Source organism: Cygnus olor, chromosome 12 (genome assembly GCF_009769625.2).
Source record: "Cygnus olor isolate bCygOlo1 chromosome 12, bCygOlo1.pri.v2, whole genome shotgun sequence".
Taxonomy (NCBI): domain Eukaryota; kingdom Metazoa; phylum Chordata; class Aves; order Anseriformes; family Anatidae; genus Cygnus; species Cygnus olor.
Window position 1 is genome coordinate 2,468,889 of NC_049180.1, and position 19,630 is coordinate 2,488,518.

Sequence of the window (19,630 nt, forward strand, 5' to 3'; positions counted from 1 at the left end):
GAAGCCTGGGTTTTGGTACCTTAGCACAAAAACTGAGTAGGGAAGGGGTCTTCTGCAACACCGAAAATGTTTTCCGTGGAAAACCAACTTTGCATCTTGAGCTTTGTAGACAAATATAACATTCAGCCTAGAAATATTTGGCTTGTCTGGAGTTTGGGGGGCTTCAGTGAACCAGATGCCAGAGAAAATCCTTTCCAGGGAAGAATAAACCAGCATGACGCTTCGCTGGGGTGAATTAAACTCCTTTTAAAAAATTAGAAACAAAGCCAAGATTTTGTTTAAAAGCAATCTATTAAGAACAGTGTATAAAATAATCAGTTGGTCAGATAAAACTAGACTAAATATACAACTGCATATTATTTATCCAGTAAGTAAAAATATTTATATGCAAGGTTGAACATCTCTCTTGATTGCAGAGATATTTTTACTAGCGTGGACTACATAATTAGATACAGACAGCCTGGTTATTTTTAATTGCCTATAGAAGAATATATGCTGGTGGTTACTGAAGCTGCCGTCAAACCGAGCGTTTGTGCTCATGGTCACTTTTGCAGATGTACTCCTCCAAATGAGCCGCGCATTCCTCTGCGAACCTACTCCGGGTAAATTGGAGAAGATGAGTCACATTTTGGAGTAAATGGAGTACATAGCTGCATCCGTAACTTGCACGTGCTTTTCTCGGTTGTATGAAAATAGTTAATTAGATGCAGTTACATGTAGAATTAACCAGCTCGAGGAATTAGGCAGTAAATAGATTTTACACGTTAAAATCTGAAGTCCTTTGAAAATAAGCAGTCCCCCATCTGTCAAGCAACAAAATCTGAGCGCATACTTCGTCTCAGGCATGGTGATGGGTGTCCCCAAATTTGCTGCAGGATACCTCCAAGCCTTCAGTGTTGCAAGTGCTTACCTAAAATTGTATCTGGAAATGCCAAAGTGTTTCCATGGCATTAAAAAACGTAGTTAAGGATTCCTTTTGGATATGCTCTGCCTGTTATAAGGAGATGCACCTCCACTCTTAGAGCTCCTCGTTCAAAACTGAATTATGAAAGACGTTTTACCTATTGCTAACCTGTCCTTAATGTCAGTCTTACAGCCTGTTTCGGCTCTGCATCATTCTGCATCATAGCTCTCTTCCTGTCCAGAGCACTATTATATATATTTCAACAGCATATCCCTGGGAAGTGTGTGTTTCAAGGAACAGCACCTGCCTAGTGCCATGTGTTGCCGTTCAGATTTAGTAAGGCAGCAGAGCTGTTACACAAATATGGCCAATACAGCAGCCCTTCCTGAATAATTTATTCTGTAAAAGCCCTTTCTGGCGTTAGAAAAGAAGAAAGGCAACGTGTAAGGCGGTTGTCTATTCGGTGTCCGTGGCAGACAGTTCAGCAGCAGCAATACAAAAGTTAGCACTCTTGGCCTAAAGGACTTGGTGAGAAAAACCTTCAAATTAGTGTCTGAAGCTGCATCTCGATTCTGAAAGCAGCTGGCTGATTCTTCTGGGCTTTGCATTTTCCTGTCCAGATGGGAATCTTCTCCAGCCTGCAGTGCAGACAGCTTTTTGTTTTATTTAAGCTTTTCAGTCCAGTGAAGTTGCGAAACCATTCTTTAGGTTGATTGGCTTTTGTGGCCGGCTGAAGTGCTGACAGTTATCATTCAGCATTACCCAAAACAATGCACGAAGTCAATTAAAAATTTAAAAGCGAAGATATACAGATATTTTTTTTAGTCTGTCCTTTTTTTGGAGGAACGTAAGATTCCTTAGCTAGCAAGTCAAAGAAGCCAAATTGAGGAAATAGCAGTAACATGAAAACTACTAGTTTGGGGGTGAGCTGTACAGTCCCAGTGTATTATGCTTCCTCAGTGCTGCCAAATGTAAGCTAATGTTCTCGATTTTCTTTAAAAAAAAAAAAAAAAGCTGTGTAATTATTTCCTGTGGAATATTACAGTTCATAGTCACCAGTCTTTATATTAAAGTAAAGTGACTTATCGCTTAAACTTGTGTTTTAAGTGTGTTGGTTTTGATATTTAATACTCTTTATGTTGGAAGAAGCCTTTCGTATAAATAAATGCCAGTTCAAAGAGCAGTTCTTCTACTAATGTTCCCTGTGTGACGCAGTTGCTGCTACAAACCTTTTGTTCTGTCCGTGGAGCTTTAATTTCCAACGCCGTCCTGTCCACGTTTGTATGGGCAGCAGCCGCTGAGAAGACTTGCCTTGGAGCTAGCAAAACTTCTGTTTTGACTTCGGCTGTGACTCATTTTAAGCAGACATTATGGAAAAGCTGCTGGCTGTTCTTTTACTCCTAGTTTGGGGGAATACCAGCAGAAAAACAGATGGTGGACCCTGTTACCAGGCTGAATTGGGTCCTAGGAAGTCCGCTGGTCCTTAAACTTCAGTGTTCCTTTTCCTCCTTGACACAAACCACCCATCTTAGATGAAAAGCTCATCCTGGCACTGACTGTTAAGGAATCACAAAATGCTGATTTTTAAAAGTAAGGATCAGCAGGTGGAAGTGCAAGGAGTAGTGAGGGATGCACCATGCTCGCTAACTGCTGGCCGCTGCCGGACCCTGCTCCATCGGCTTCAGGTGCTGGGAATGGGGAAAGGGAGAGGCCCCTCCTGGTTCCTTGCTAAATATTTCACTCCTTTGTTCTGCTAAATGAAAGCTGTGATGCTAATTGGTCCTGTCTCCTCTGAATTCGTTACCGAGGCAGAATTAATTCCTGTAGGATGCTGGGTATAACTAACTTGGTAACAATCAGAATGACTGCTCCGGTTGGGGTCCTTAAACTCAGAGCATCCAGATTAGGCTTGCTCCTGCCACTCCTGGGGGTACTTCCCTGCTCTGCAGAGGCTCTTTCTATCTACTTTTCCTGATTAAAAAATAAAAAAAAAAACACAGGTTCATAAGACATTATCAAAGTGAGCAAGGAATGTGTTGCTGCTCCATGCTCATCAGCGTACTGTGAGATTGTTTAGATTAAATGCTGTTGATGAAACTATATTTATCCCAAGTTCAGCTTGAAGAAAGCATTACGGCTTGGTGTTTATCTGCTAAAGCAGTTCCCCCAGGTAATGATATCCAGGGAGGCCTTGTAATAGAAATTTCAAGTAAATGTGTGACTTTCAATAGTGTTTTCAACAGTGTTTGCATTGCTGTGGTCATTGCTAGGTGTCAGTACTGTAAATGCGCTGGTCTTCTCGCTGGGATAACCTTTATTTTCTGGACAGCTCAGACTTCACAGAAGTGTGAAGGTACCTAGTATGGGACAAATAAACAAAGACCTCATTGTGCTTTCATATCAGCCACAAGTCGTGGGCATTCTTCTGGAGAAGGAACGTAAATTGGCCGTAACATATGGTTCAGTTTAGATCTTTCTCAGTAAGAAGGGGCTTTATGCTTGCATAAAGGCTTTGGGATCACTGAAGTGTCCTTATTATATCTCTTCAGATGATGTTTTCTTGATCCATAACTGGTGTATTATGTGCAAACAGGCTAACCTCTTAATAAATGACACTGACGAGTTCATTCAGTGTCATTCATTCATTCAGTGTCTCTCATTGCTAATATGATAACGAAAGGTTGTTCCTACGTGACAGATCAGCGTAGTTAACTGCGGAGAATTGCTTCACCCTTTTCCACATTTGATTTTTTTCTAGAAATAGTAACAATCGTTCTTCAAAGAGAAGCACTCGTTTCCTTATGTCTTGCCTCACTTCTAAGGAATACTCGGAGTGGATCTCGATGCTCTCAGATGGCAGCAGTTTTCCCCCTGGTATAGCTATAAATAGACAAGCTGAATGATGTGCGCCTGTCACTTAAATTCAACTCTGACGCTTTTTAATTGTTTAATGTACTTGCATTTGAAGAATATGGCGTACAACCTGCCTCTTCATGGCCTTTCCCTCCCCGGGAGCGGAGCAGCTGTAAGTACAGACCTTACTTAGCACCTCGTCGCTGCATGATTTGCACTCTGGCCCATCAATATTTTGATGCAGATTGGATGTCTTAAGAGGAATAGTTAATGTGTCATGAAGCAGTGCAAGGTGTGCTCTCGCTGGTTGTTGAACAGACCAAAGTTCAAGCTGAGTGGTTTCTCTGTCATCCTCTTAGTGCTTGGTGATTCACAGCCGGCTAAGTCCCAGCCCAAAAGCCAAGGGACACTCCTGGACACTTCATTCCTTCAGCCTTCCTCTGGAGACGTTTCAGACAGATCCAGATCACCAGCTCTTCCTTTGCTTTAAGGACAGAACCATTTCAAGCTGTAGTACTTGGATTTGTTGAAAGGGCTTGTAGTAAATAAACATGAGACTGACCCAATGCGAGGTCCTGGGACACACAAATACCAGAACAATGCTGACCAGCACCTGGGTTACTTTGCTCTGTTCTCCTCAATTCCAGCTTGCTGTTCATCTTACAGACTGGGGCCGACAGTTTCTATATGTGCTTTGAAAATCTAACGTTTGATTCCGCAGGTCCTCTTTGGGCCTGCAGCATTGTACTTAATGCATAATTTAAGCATTGAGAGGTAGGAGGTAAGTGAAATAAAACGCATTTAGTTGATTAGGAAGCTTAGTCTTGCGTGCTTGTTGCAGAAGACGATCAATGTATTTGCTGGTGAGAGGGAGAATGTATCTTAGTTTTTTCCTACTCCATCATAGCCTAGATAAAAAGCTTTCCAAAAGATCAGATATGTGAAAGCAGGAAGCTTTCAGGAAAAAGCAGATAAAATGCCCGCTTAAGCTGATACTTGCAAGCAGTTTCTCAGCTCCCATTCAATGGATCAGTTGTATCACCTTGTTTTGTGTGCCTTGTTGCCAAGAATGTTTTGCAACTACCAAACAGACCGGCTCTTTCCCCTTACTTTTCCCTGTGTGTATGAGAGTAAATACTGATGGGTTTGTGGATTGGGTAAGGAAGCTTCGTGGGTTTTAGATTTGAGTTTTTGTGGAGTCACTTGGGATTACTTTGTCTCATGAGCAACAGTAACTTGAGTAACTCTGCTTTCTGAGGCATTGCTTTATTTTAGAAAAACAAGAGGAGGTGGCATGTGAAACTCTTGGTGTTGCATTTTTGGTTACCACTTCTGTGTAAATAAGGATGTAGAATGAATTTTACTAGTTGTTGGTTTTAGATGGAACTTTTCAGCAAAATTCAGTTGTGGTGGTGGTTGTTTGTTTGTTTGTTTTGTTTTGTTTTTTGCTTCTTTCCATAAGAGAATTTCGTCAATGAAAATAAATCTTCAGGTGCAGAAGCGTCAGTTAGGAGTAGGTACTTGGCTGCCTGTGTAACACAAAATGTAGTTTTATTTATGATTCTTTCCTGTTTAATTTTGTAGCGTTTCTTTTTTCTCAAGTGTCGTATTTTGAGAGCTGCCTGGGCTCAACCCGGTCTCTTGACAGTTAAATTTTACTGTCTGAATTCCAGAGAACAATACTTACCTTTACACCACATGAACTGAACCTACATGCAGTGATTTAATAAAGGGAAACAACTAGCTGTTTATGTATGGAATACAAATTACCTTCAGCGTGTAGTAAATTCTTCCTAGGAGTTTCAATGTCTTTAACCCAGTTACTCAGCCTGGAGTGCTGGGGTTAGTGCTGAAATACTGGGTATTAAAATGAGTCAGCTTTAAACCAACACCCGTGATTCTCTTGAATTTATCTCCTTTTTGGGGTGGAACACACATTCTTAGTGTGGATTGAGAGAATCTGTCTAGTCCTTTTACTCATTAAGTGGCATTCTCCAGTTCAAAAAGGGGTGGTACAGATAACAACACCCCTACAACGGACTACCAAGGTGACTTCAGTGATGACGTCTTCTCAGCTCTTGTCCACATCCACTGCTTGCTTCATGCTGTCCTTGGCCTGCTAGGAGTGCCCGGCTAATCCTGCAGCACCTGAATCCCTTTCCCCTTGGTGTAGCTCCTGCCTGGGGAGGAGAAGGGCCGAGATCGTCCTCGCAGAGGGAGAGGCCGGCAGGGACTGGAGTCCTGAACCCGAGGAACGTTCAGCTGATCAGATGACAATACACTAACCAGCAGGCAAATGGGTAAAAGTCTCAGGCTACAACAGGAAAACAGAACTAAATAAAATGTCTTCAGATGTCTTGGATCTGTTTTACCTGGAACATGTGGAACAAGGGAAAAGCACCATTTGGAATGGTGGAAAGAAGTCTTGGAAATCATACCCATACCATGGAGGAGCTGCCATTAAGATCCAAGCTGAGCTTTTATAAACTGGCTTTTAGCTTACCTCCATTTTGTTGTGTGTTAGCATACTCCAACTTTGTATATGTGGACACACTTAGAGTGAGAGCCTGAGAAATGGTGGACTATATACCCCTGCAGTCTGCTCCAGCCCTGTATTTCTCCAGTCTCAAACTCTGAATGAGCTGGGGAGGGGAGATTTGAGATGTTGACATTTGTTTTAACTTCCTTGGGAACCAAGTAATCCAAATTACGGTGTGCTGCTGCTTGTTCTGGTTGCACTGACAATCGGTATCATACCTCAGCAAGCAACGGTGTGGTCACGATTCTGGAAAGCTCCTCAAGACGTGGCTGGGAGGTGGTGGCAGAGAGAACTCGTGTCTTGCAGGCTGCGGTGGGGTAGCAACTGGAGGATGGTGATGCAGCATCTCCTCAGGTCCTGAGCTTCCAGATTTGTGACCACCATGCAAGCCCTTGTGACTTGGGAAGCTCCTGTCTTATCTCCCTGGCTGTGTTAACAGCTATGCTGGCAGGACATGGCTGTGTGACACGACTCCTGCTGCGTCATAACAAAGTGTAAAGGATGTGGACTTAATCGCAGAGCAGTATTTGCTTTGGCCTCGGCAATAGCATTTCGAATGCAAGCTTCAATAACTGATGCAATTCTGTGTGCAGTTGATAGCTACACGAAGAACATTTCTCATTTGTGTTTAAAGGAAAGTAGCAAAGTAAAACAATCTCCCCCCAAATGCCCCAGGAAATTTGATTGCAGAAAATCTCTGCTAGAGAATGAAGATGTTTCATTCTGTCGGCTGCCCTTTCAAAGCAGAGTTCAGCAGAAGACAAAGGCTCGTGTATTTCAAAATTAGATTTCTAGTAACTGTGAATACGTGGGAAGGGTTGTGTGGGTATGTCCCCGTACTCTGTGCTCTTCTGAATGAGACCACAGAAGTTGTACGTAGCCACAGCCTTGACGGGAGCCCCTTCTGCACCACCTGCAAACCTCCTTTGTCTTTTTTTTTTTTTTTAATCCCTTTTGTGTTTCATTTGTGACCTTGTCCAAATCTGTTTTACTTGCCTGTTGTAGTTTCCCAGATAACTGTGGGTATAGCTCCATCACAAAGTCTTCAGTGCCCCTTCCTAGAGCAGGTCAGAAAGCCTAGCAGTGGGCGAGATGCGTCCCCACGCACACAAGTACTTCTGTTGGCTCATTTTACAGGGAAGTGCTGGAAGAAAGGAGCAGACAGAAAGGAAGGTATGCCTCCCACAGATCCCCTGGCATGACGATAGACACCCTTCCAAGCTGCCCTGGTGGTTCCTGCCCCATGCACAACGCCTGATGCGAGGGTGGACCTGTGCTACTCGTGAATGAGTTCCCAGTGGTTAGATCCAGACCAGAAGCTTAGATTTAAGGTAGTGCAAACGTGCTTGCCCTGGCTGTCTCCGAAATAGAAACATCGACTGTTTTTTTATACCTCAGATGGGGAAGCTTGAGCCTCGCTGAATTCAGCGTCCTGAAAATACACCAGTCTTGTGGGTCCTGAAGTCTCTACAGTTTTTCTGCTCGTGGAGTCGTTTATAGTGACATTGGGTAGAGTCAGCTCTTTGCGCGGTTTCCCATGGTTTTGAAATGAGTACAGTAAAAATGTTTCCTTTTTTCCATTTTTAGACAATTTGTTAGACAGCGAATTTAAAATCCACTCACTCCTGCTGGGTAGATGGCAGCTTTTTCTTCCTGAGTTTTGTGTGATTGATTGTTCTGAATAAAGTTAAGCTGCATGGTAAGTTTAGGAAGGCTATTTAATAAAATCAACCACCAGTTAAATAATACAAAAAAAAAATTCAAGAGCCCACATAACAAAAACATCGGATAACAAATTAATCAAAAACTTGATTATAAGACTAATTATACATTTCATATCGTTAGCTAGTTGGGGCATTTTTGCAGATCATTGGAAACAGTCTGGACAATTGTCCCTAGCAGCACGTTGCAGCTGCACGATGAACTACATTTCATGCTCTGGAACAGACCTCATCTTACGAGATTCAGTGCAGGGTCACTGCAGAAATGTGTACCTAATGCTTCACCTTGCTAATTGCAATCATTTCCAGAGGATAAACTCGCCACAGCAGATTGTGTTAACTGGGTAAGCTCGGGCAGAACTTTAGCATGAAGAGGTCACGTAACTGTCAGCACAATAAAATCTACGAGTTGAGTTAAAGTTTGTTATTAACCCACAGAGTAAGCCAGAAATAGCTCCATTTTGTATTGGTAGGTAATCCTGTGTTGCTTGAATTACTGTAGAGGAGTAATGAATAGATAAAAGAGATGGTGTTTGGAAACTGTAGGAAATAAAAATAATAAAAAAATTTCAATAAAGCGACACTGGATTTACTGTAACTGGCAAATGCTGAGTAACACTTGCCACCTTCCTGGCTTTCTTTGTCCTACTCCAAAGCATACATTGCTGCAGTTGATGCTAGTCTTTTGACAATTCAGTTCCTCGCTCGTCCTTCAGCTGTTTCAGCAGCAGCACGGTGATACCCCACACAACATCCGCCCTACAGTTTCTCTCTAATTATAATCCCAAAATAAATATTCTAATCAATATTTGCTATATTTTAACTGTCATCACAATTAAGGGTGTCCTGAATTCTCTTAAATCAGTATATTGAGGGAGATTTTTCTTAAAATTGCAGGAAAACCTTTGAACTATGTGCATGCTTAAATCTCCGTGCTGTCCAGGTAGCTCATCAATATCTGGCACGCAGCAGACGTGTTCCCGTGGTGCTGAGCGTGCAGTGTAACAGCGCGGTAGTACTGTGAAAGCGGCTCAGAAATGCGAGAGGAATCCACTGAAAGCTTTAAGGGGAGCAAATCGCGACAAAAAGGATAAGATAGAGGAGAAAGTAGTAAGTAGTAAATTGACGTTATTCACAAGCAGAGGGATTTGTGTTACTGTAGTTGGGAGTTAAATGAAGAAGGAATGGCTGAGGATCACGAAGGGAGTGCTAAATCTGGGTATCAAAGACCAGCATAAACGTCTGCACGTCTATTTAAAACTTGGTAATTCTAAAAATTTTGACTGCAAATAAATAAAGCTCTAAGAGGAGGTCGGTTAAACAGCCAAGAGCTAGGTGGTAACATTTTTAAATGACAGGACACAACAAAAAGGTTTAAATGGACAAGGTAAAGCCTTGTGATTATTTCATGGGGAGGAAAATTGAGCCCCAGGTTGGAGATGGAGCGCCTTGGCCTTGGGAATAGGCTGCTTATGTTATCAGGGAAGAGAAAGATATATGCGATAAACGTACCTCTGAGTCATACAGGTGACATAATGTATAAATAGTCTTGAAAACAAGTAAAAATGTTGTCGATTGTAGTTCCCCAGAAAGAAAATGTCAGGCTCTGGATTTCGCTCGTTTGAACTGCTGTGTGGAAATGTAACGCGCACAGCGTGCGTCCCTCCCGGCACCTGTTGTTGGCAGCTAACGTTCCTGTGACTGTTTTCATATAATTGCTTTTGAATTGTTAAGCCAATGCAATTGAGATTTTATGAAAAAAAAAATATTTGTGTATCCCCACGGGTGCAGGCACAAGACAGGAGAAATTACAAGAGAAACAGAAAGGCAGTAAAATAATCTTGATAATGCTTAGCACGGTGAGATCTTTGATGTGTGTGGGAAATGAGAGGCTGCAAGGACATGGCATTTCAAAGATCTGATGCCTAGGGCTGTGTCTGTAAAGGCTGTACACACGTGGAGATGGAGGCAGCGGGGTCTGGGCTGTGCAGCCCTTCCCTCCGTAAGATCCTGGTTTTGCTTTCGACTTACACAAATAGCAATAATTGAGGCTGAAGTTTCCCGTCAACCTGCACTCAAGGAGGAGTCGTGATGTCAACGGAGCAATAAAAAAGCACTAAACTCCTTGTAAAACCAGCCCGTGAAAACACGGTTTCCCTTAGAAGGATGCTCTTTGCTACGTGATGTTGCTCGGATAAACCCATCCCCTTTTGTCATGTCTGTTGTCGTGCCAGTGAGTGCTGTCATATGGCCAGGAGGAAATGAAGAGCTTTGCACTCCGTCTATTGTTTGGGTGGTGGTTGAAATTAAGCCTTTCTAAAGCTAGAATGGAAAGCAGATTCAATGGGTATCACCTTCCCTATCTGCCCTCAAGTGTGCACCTGAAGCACTGCTGCCACCCGTCAAATGCACTCCGGGCGAGTTCTGGCTCTAGCTACGAATAATCACATCTGCCTGCAGCTAAAAACATCCTCCTCATTCTTCTTATCTCTTTGCTTTTTCATAGTGAGTGTTGAAAAAGTGGAGCTAAAGGGACTGGCACACAAGAAGAATGAGAGAAATGTTGAATATTCCTTTGAGGTAAGTTCTGGTGATTTTTTGTTTTGTTTTTTCTTCCTTTGAAAGAAGGGAGGATAACACTTAAAAAGGAGTTAAAGAAATCCTCAAACATTGTTAGATCCCAGAAATTGGTCCTCAAGGATAGATGCTTAGTCATTTTTTTGTAATCAGTGATTTGTAAGTAGTCATAAATTGCTGATGATTAACATATGTAGATGTTGCAGAGATTGACTGGTAAGTGGGACACAGGCAAAGAAATAAATCACTCTAATGCAGCCAGTTGTGGCAAATGTATATTTATGGGAAAAAATCATGCCACACTTAGAGAAAATGGTATCTCTGTCCTGGAATGCAGAAGCTAACAAGAATTTGAGTCTTAATCTGGACAAACAAGAGAAATTAGGTACTCAGGGCAGTTCTGTGTGTATGGGAAAAGAGGCAGAATGACCGTTTATCTCTGTATTCAGCAGCGAGGGGAGTGTGAGACTGTGGCATATGTTTCAGATGTTGCTGGTTTTAAAAGGGGTGTTGTAGAGTACAGAAAATAGCTATGGAAATTATTCAAGGCTTGAGGAAAATGCCATGCAGTGAGAGACTTAAAGAATTCCTCTGAAAGATGACTTGAGCATCATATAAGAGTGTTTTTAAAGGGAAGAAAATATTTTATGGTAAAGGAGTCGTTAATATGGCAGAAAAAAAAAGCATAACAGGAACCGTTGCCTGAAAATTGAAGCCAGACAAATTCAGACTGGAAATGAGAATAGTTCTTCTGGAATGAGAGTGGTTAGCCACAGGCTGCTAGGAGAAGTGGCTTTCCCCCTTTTTGACGCAGCTTTTGGGGCTTCAGTCATTGCTCACGGTTTCTGTGGGCCTATGATTTCATTCAGTGAAACCTTGTGTTAATAGCGGAGAGCTGTCAAGAAAGAATGACAAAATGCTTTTGTCCCATCCAGTCTGAAGAACGTATTCCAAAATTCAGAATGCAAAGCCCAGAAAATGTCTTTGGCTTACTTAATGAGGCATCAAAGCCAAACAGTTGGTGAGAAAGGGAAAACCTGAAAGAAAAAGGACAGTAGAATTTCAATTATCTACAACTTGCACTAAAAAGAAAAGTTTCTTTCAAACTGAGACCCAAGACAGAGCGCCCATTTGGCATCTTCTTGTGATGTTGACAGCATTAACCTCTGCTTGTCTCAATTCAGGGATAGTGGCTGTGACTGCTCCAAATGTCATCAATATTAGAAAGGGGTTTTGATTTTTTTTAACATCCTTATGAACGATATCGTCGTCTGGACTCCAGTTGCGTATTCATATTTTGTGGAACATTTTTTCCTATTATAAATTCTTCTATAAATACCAGAAATGACTTTTATCGGTGACAACATTTCACTTGACGGCTTGTAACTAAAAGAACTGTCCATAGTTTAGCTGAGCTAATAAATTGCTGTTTGCTTGGTTAGAAACCTAACTGCTAAATGTTTTGTTGAGGAGCTTGGGACTAGAAGGTCAATAGATAGAGTAGTTTTCAGCCGTGCTTGGCATTGCTGTTGTTCCCTGGATTTACAGCTCACATTATTGTTTCGTAAGTATTGAAAATTATAACAAGTTAGCAAAACATCAGTTGTAACAAATGTCAGGTTTTTACAAAACTAGAAGGAAAGAGAAGTATCTCCTGTATTTTCTGAAGCTTCTCACGAATCTTAAAAAGGTATTAATTCAGCACAAACCTTAAAAAAATGAGGAGAAAAGGCTTTGTAAAACCAGAAACTGCTCAAGTTTTCTTTCTTCTTTTCTTTTTCCTTACTTTTGTGTAACAGCTCTACAGAGAGGAAATTCCTCCATTATGTAATCTATTTTGAAATCCTCTCACCAGTCTTTTTGGCTGCATTCTGGAGGCTGGAAAAACTGTGTGTATGTTTTCAGTTGTCATTGAAACTAGCGTCATGTGAGAAGATGGCTTCCTGCTTCTCAAACACACAGACCCAGCTTCTTCCCATATGTAGCCGCTGAAGACTCGTGTACCTGCCAAACCCTTTGAATTGGGGATCTTATGGCTGAGGGGACTTGCTAGTTTGCTAGCAGTGGTAGCCGCTTGCATCCGACCGTCTTCGTGCCAAGAAGCCCTGACTTTTGGCTCGGTTCAATCACCCACCACCCAATAAATGCCTCTGCATGGAAGAATGCAATGACTTAACGCAGGGAGCCTACAGGAAGAGATAGCGAACTGCTTCCTTTTGCTAGGGCATACACAAGATGGTGGTGTCCGAAAAGCATCGATGGGACGCTAACTGCAGGTTTCGTGCTAAAGGTTTTGCTTTTTGGCAGCAGGATGGTTTGCTGCCACCTTCAATTCTGCACAGCATATGGAGTGGGTTAGCTCTAGGTAGGCACTGCTGTGATGAGTTGCTCGTGTTGCCCATCAGCTCGCACAAAGCAGCTGTTTTCTGTAACCATCACGAGGAAAAAAAGTTCCATTAGTGAGTAGTCTGTTTTAATGCTGGATGTCTGCAGCGTGCCGGGGCTGTGTAAACTCTGAAGTGCTTTTTTAAGAATTCAGAGTAGTTGTTAAGTGTAATAACCGCGCGTTGGGCAGCAAGGGAGGACTGAGTAATAGTTACTTGTGCACAGAAAGTTTTTCCTCGCTGATGTCACAGCAACAAGGATGTTTCTTGCAGCCTGTGGCAGTCATCTGATGCCTGTTAGGGATCTTCTGAAAGCAGACTTAAATCCCTGACTACTAGTTACTAAACTGGATGCTTTTTACTCCTTCAGGTCCTGTGGTCTGATTCTTCAGTGACGTTGGTAACCAAATCATCCACTGAAGTGACTGAATTTATTTCAAAGGTAAAGGCGATATGAGGGATGCTTTGAAACGAAGCGATGTTTTGTCTGAATATGTAATTTCATGCAGAGACATTTTTGAAAATGTACTGAAATAACACAGATAAGTTGAATGCCATAAAACGTTTGACTTTTAAATTGCTGTGCCTTGCATCTCATCCGAGTAATAAGTCTTCTTTTCACTTACTATTTTTAATATCCTCCACCTTTAGCTGTCTCAGCTATATCCAGATGAAAACTTGGAGAAATTCATTCCTTGCCTAGCTGGTCCAGATTCATTTTACCTAGAACGAAACCACATGGACCTGGAATCGGACCTTAGGTATGCTGCTTTGTTTGGGTTTTATCTTGATACATGGCTTTTTCACCAAATGGAAGAAAGAAACAAAAAATAGATATATTACATTTATACTCTGAATTACTCTGAAGAAATTAGGGCCCGATCTTAAGCATTATTTCTTGATGTTTTACCAGTGTTTGAGATTGTTGTTGTATTTGTTTTCCTTCAGTTTCATAAAGGTAGATATGCTTTTATAAAATGCCTTGTGTATATTTGTAATGGCCATTAAATTGTTGGAAGTCATTAACAGAAATTTCCAAAGCCCTACATGGTACCTCGGTACATTACCGTAAATCACCTGGCTATTATCTAATCTAAAACACCATTTTAAAAATCACCATCTGTGGCAGTTCACATCGGTTCTCTCTTTTTTAAATCCTGAAACAGTTTTGCTAGGAGAATTAAAAGGAGTGAAAGTATTTGCAGCTACAACTGTCTTTATCTCTAATAAGTATTAAATGACGCATTAAAATACTAATTAACTTTTATTAGAGCTTCTGCTAAACACCTATTTTCCTACATCCAGACAGACTTTTGTCCACCACGGGTAGAGCCCCAGTGGCTATTTTTCTCTAGTGAGAGCCAGCAGGTGCATGCCTAGATTATTTTTCATGGCAAACAGCGTTAACATTTCAAACAATCCCCTCCACGCTTCGAGAATCACAGCCTACCGAGGAGAATTTGGTAGGGTAAGAGGGAAAGCATGTTGCTGCTGCTGCTGTTTAGCTAGCAACAGTCTCTACAAATCTAGGTTAATAGAGCAGCAATCTGCGTTTACACAGCAACGGCTGTCTGTGGAGCAGAAAAAGAAGCTGTTTTGCTCAGTGCTGCATATTTGAAAGGTTCAGGAAAGGAACTGGGATTTTTCAAGGTGGAAAGCACATTCACATGTCTCTAGTTGAATTCATTTTTTACTCAAAGACTTTAAAAATGAGAAATCCAAAGTACAGTCAAAATTAACTCTATTTTGACACCTCTTTATACACTTGCAAATCTATCGAAGACTTGGAAAAAGACAATCAAGCTTGCATAACAATAAGAAATCTAGTCACGTTGATAGAAGACACTTCATACGTTACAAAGTTTTGGGAAACTGCCTTTTTTTTTTCTCCCCAGAAGAAGCACAGCAATCCCAGGGAAAATGTGACATAAGTTTTAGAGCCTTTTTCCTCTGCACTGCCAGAATCTACATCTGCTGTTTATTTCGAGGAGGAGAAAATTAAATAACCATAGATACATCTATATTTTCTGGTCTTTAGTTTCAGGTTTTTGAAAGGAAATTTTCAAGTTTGTACTTAGAAACTTGTGTTGAGTGTTCCAGTCGGATGTAATTCTAATTTAAGCATATTTGACTGAAACATTAAACAGAGGGAAAGAAACACAAAACGGTGACATGAGTGTAAGAAATTTTAAGGATAAGGATATATGCGCTTCAAGGCTGTTTTGAAACAGAATTTCATGTTAATTTGAAAGGGCTTTTATGTTTCTTAACGTCGATTTTAAAATGTCATTTGCATTTCATATGATTAAATAGACAGCTGTGAATCAATTATAACAAGATGGGGGTTTTATTTGTTTTTGATGAACGTGCAGGTATTTGGCACCATTACCTTCCCATGTGGTGAAAAACGACCACGTTAGAAAGTTTTTCAGCACTTCATCTCCTTCACAGCAACTTCAGAGTTCAAGTAAGTTTAAATGAAGTTTTAAGATTATTATTTTTTTTTCAACTGATACGCATTTCATAACTTGGTATTATTTTTAACTTCGATTCCTTGTTTTTAGATCCTGGCAACCCCTCCCTTTATAAAGTAGGAACTACGCTGGGAACATCCGGAAGGTGAAATATTTATTCTGATTATGTTTATTCCATTTAGTTGTAAAACCCTGTTCTGTAGGTAATTATCTGTCTTCCCTTGGAGATTTATTTGAGCTTTTATAGTCAGCTGTAGAAGATTGTCAGAAATTCTATCCTTAGCGTGTGGTCAGCCCAAAAGAGATAAATGATGCAAATTTGGTTGTAAGGTACTAGTATTTCTAGTGTTGTCGTTTGTTCATTTTTTTAAAAGCTTAAGGAAACACGTCTTGTAATAATAACTACAGAAGCTCTGTATGGTTATTTAGGTGAAGAGAAGTTTTACAGTGATCACGACGACACCCAAACTTACTTAACAGTTTGCAAGTCAAAATGTAACATGATCTAGTTATTGGAAGATAGAATTTAAGTTCAGCTTCAAAAATGAAGTGTATAAAATGCAATTACCATTGGAACAAACTTTCTAGGGTTGTGACGGACTCTCATCATTGCCAGTTTTGAAATCAGCAGTGGTTATCTCATCTTAAGAAATGTGTGTGTTCAAAGACAAATGCCTTTTGACCGGCATTACCTGGGAGATTAGATCAGATGATTGCAGTCTTCCTGCTGGCGGTTCAATCTACGAACACGTTCTAAGCAGTGTTTCTCAGAATGTTTTAAACTAATAATTGGCATCAGCACTTCAATGTTGAGCTGCAACGGTGGATGACTTTTCTGTGATCTGCTGCTTACTACGTAAGTCATAATGGCCTCAATCATGTGTTTAAAAGGAGTGATGATTGTTGAATTGTAGGCACAGATCTGGTCATCCCTAGCGTGAATATTTGTGGACAAAGGGAGAGTAGAGCATCTCTGAAAGGCTGTTTTTCTGTCTACAGCACATTTAAATGTTTCCTTGTATAGCAGTTTTTCTTCAGAGGGAGAAAGGAGAGTGACCTCTTCCAAGTCAGCCTTGGGAAAGGAGAGAGAGAAATATTCTACCCTTTTGTTAGGAAACTCAGAACCCTAATCATTCTTTTAAGAGGCAATTTTCTTTTTCTCCAACAAAAAACAGAACACATCAAGGAGCCAGCATTGTGGGTTATTTAGCCACATCCACATGTAAAAAAAAAAACAATTCCATATATTAGATTTGGGCTTCTTTGTAATAATGCAAAGCTGAACCATGGCCATTCTCTTTAGACCTTTTGTTTTTTCAATCACAGAGAGGTGGCAGAACACGTACTATTTAGGATTATGGAAGGAAACATCTGCTTAAGTTGCACATACAGCTTTTAATGTTTGCAATAGACTGCACTGCTTTTAATCTGCTACTGAACAGCATAGTTACAAATCTTTAACTTGGATCAAACAGTGCAGGTTTTACCAGAACTCTTGCAAGTGGTAGATTTATATTGCCAAAGTAAAGTAAAGAACAAAGATTCAATGTGCTAAATCAAATTCTCTTTCTGTTTTGCAGACCTGTATGTGGAGTGGCTGGCATTCAGTCTTCTCAGAATCATGTCCAGCACCCAGCTGCTGCCCCTGTTGCACTACCCCACTGTTCCCATTCAGGAGGTACTGGCTCATCACTGGCCTATCGCAACCAGATGGACTCCTCTTCACCCATGTTAATGTCTTCCAGTCCACAGACCCCTCAGACACAGGAACAAAACGGGATCTTAGACTGGCTCAGGAAACTGCGGTTGCACAAATACTATCCTGTCTTCAAACAGCTCACAATGGAAAAGGTAGGGCTGTGTGTTGGGTAAGAAAAGGGAATCAGCTTTTAACTTACATTCTGTAGTGTGGAAAGAGAGGCAGCAAACATCTGCGTTTAGAATTGCACCAGTTACCAGCAAATGCTGTGAAGGTTTGCAATCTCTCGAAGCAGTCATATTGTGATGAAATCCTTCCTCCTATTTTTGATCGGCATGGTGCCCAGGGCCTGGGATGTTAGACAGCTGCTGTATTTCAGAATTCTTTATTGAATGCTTGAAGATCCAATTGCATGCTGACTTAGGAGCTCTGCTTTGGCTCCCTGTTCATCCCTTTGATGTGCAGTAACAAAAATCTGTAGTCTTTTTGTTGTTGTTTCTGCGTCTTCACTAATTTTTCTCCCCAAAATATTTGGTTATCGTTCTTTTTAAAATAAATTCAAAGAGTCTTCTGATACGAACATTAGCGTGGGCATGTACCTGCAAGTGAATTTGTTTTCGGCAAAAATCTTTTGGAAAAACAAACGTTTATTTATTTGCATAGTAAGACTCCTGAAAGATCCTAATGTCTGCTGGATTTTAACTGAACAGTTATGAGTACTGTTACAGTATTTATCCAGCTCCATCTGTAAGGGCTGTTTAAGATTCATGTCCTCTTACTGTATTTTAGCCTTGAACGCCCTCCGGTGGACAAAGAGCTTAGGTTTAGTCAGGTCTAAATTGGGAAAGCTTTGTGAAGGTTATAGTATGGTGTGTGTATTTAACTATAATCTGTTACCAGAGTTTTCTGGTTTGATGTTCTTCATTATGTGAGGGAATATATACCGTGCTTTTTTCTTCAATAAAGTGGGAAAACTGGATATTTTAGTGTGCTGGCATGGGAAAACATTTTTTTAAAAAGTGTGTATAATTATGCATGCTTTGCTGGCTTTAATTTTTATTTATATCATAGACATATATATTTGTTCCCTTATTTATATTCTATATATTTTATTATAAAATTAAATTCAGAGTCTATTTTCAAATAAACTGATGAGATGATTGCACATTGATTTCTGTTTTAACTGACATAACTAGGGAAACCAGAGTGATTTTTAAGAGAACTAGACCTTTAAACTCATATATAGCACAAAGTTCTGTTTTCATATGTATGCAGATCACTTTGTCTTTATTGTGAATAGTTACTATAAGCACATACCTAATTAAATTTAACCTACAGATGTTCTTTCTTTCATTTAAGTCCCCCACGCTTTTATTCTACACCGATTCTATAATTTAAAACTGGAGTTGAGTTTCTTTGAATTAACATACGTTAAAAATGGCTTTAAAGTTGCTTTTCAGAATTGATCTTTACTGAAAATTGTAAATAAGAATATTTCAGGCTATAAAACTAAACATATATTTTTTCTTTACAAGTTTCTGAGTCTTACTGAGGAAGATCTGAATAAGTTTGAATCGCTCACTATGGGAGCAAAGAAGAAGCTCAAGACCCAGCTAGAGTTGGAAAAGTAAGTGGGGGAAAAATGTTTTATTAAGGTCATAAGTTATCTAACACAAAGTTTACAATGGCCTTTTCTTCCAGGCCATAAATCTACCAGGATTCCAGCCTGTAAATATGGATAATGCTTAACTGTCGCCCTTAATCTACAGTTAGTGACAGTTGCTTGAAAAGCTCTTGAAGCAGAGGTTTACTAGACCATATTTTATACTCACTGTTCTACTGTTGCCTGTTCAGGGTTGTATAAGGATAACCAAATGTAAAGAATTTGTAAATTCCATTTTTAAAGGACGTGGCAACCCAACTGTAACATATATGCATGGCGACAGCTCTTCTAAGGAGGGAAACATTTTTGAAATAATTTACAAAAGATGCATGCAGTTACATAGGACTTTTAAAATCTTCTCTAACAGATATTGTAAAGCAGATGTACAAGCTACATTTTATATTTAGTCAAGTTCCATTTGAACCATGCCTTAGAAAGTCTTATGAGCTCAGAGCAAAATCATGTCAGTGGAAGGTGGAGGACTGCATATAGCCTAAGCTGAACTTAGAATCACAGAACAGCCAGACACCCTTCTCACCTTCAGGAAAATTGGTATTTCAGCTCTGTTTCTTTCCCTTCCCCTCTGTTTCTCTGCTCAGTTGTTTGCTTTCTCTGCCATTTCTTCCCTGTGAGTAATTATCAAGTCTTTGTGCCCATGGAACTCTCTCATGTTTTGTCAGATAAAATGATTTGTGCATAAATATTTCTTAGTAACAGTACTGCAGCCGTGATGGTATACACAAAGCCATGCCTGTGGGAGGGAGACACAGTATTTTTTATTGGGCTGCTGATATTTGAGAAAAAGACAGGCAAACT

The 19,630-nt window shown here is 40.4% G+C and overlaps 1 protein-coding gene across 1 annotated transcript in view; it reads left to right on the forward strand.

Moving 5' to 3' along the window:
- Nucleotides 1–19,630, forward strand: part of ZCCHC14 (zinc finger CCHC-type containing 14) — a 53,735-nt gene that overhangs the window by 24,608 nt on the left and 9,497 nt on the right. Inside the window, exons 3-9 of the mRNA XM_040571491.1 lie at nt 10,524–10,597; nt 13,349–13,420; nt 13,630–13,739; nt 15,351–15,445; nt 15,543–15,597; nt 17,033–17,303; nt 18,687–18,778. Coding sequence (XP_040427425.1) covers nt 10,524–10,597; nt 13,349–13,420; nt 13,630–13,739; nt 15,351–15,445; nt 15,543–15,597; nt 17,033–17,303; nt 18,687–18,778 — 769 coding nt within the window. The remainder of the gene's footprint in view (nt 1–10,523; nt 10,598–13,348; nt 13,421–13,629; nt 13,740–15,350; nt 15,446–15,542; nt 15,598–17,032; nt 17,304–18,686; nt 18,779–19,630) is intronic.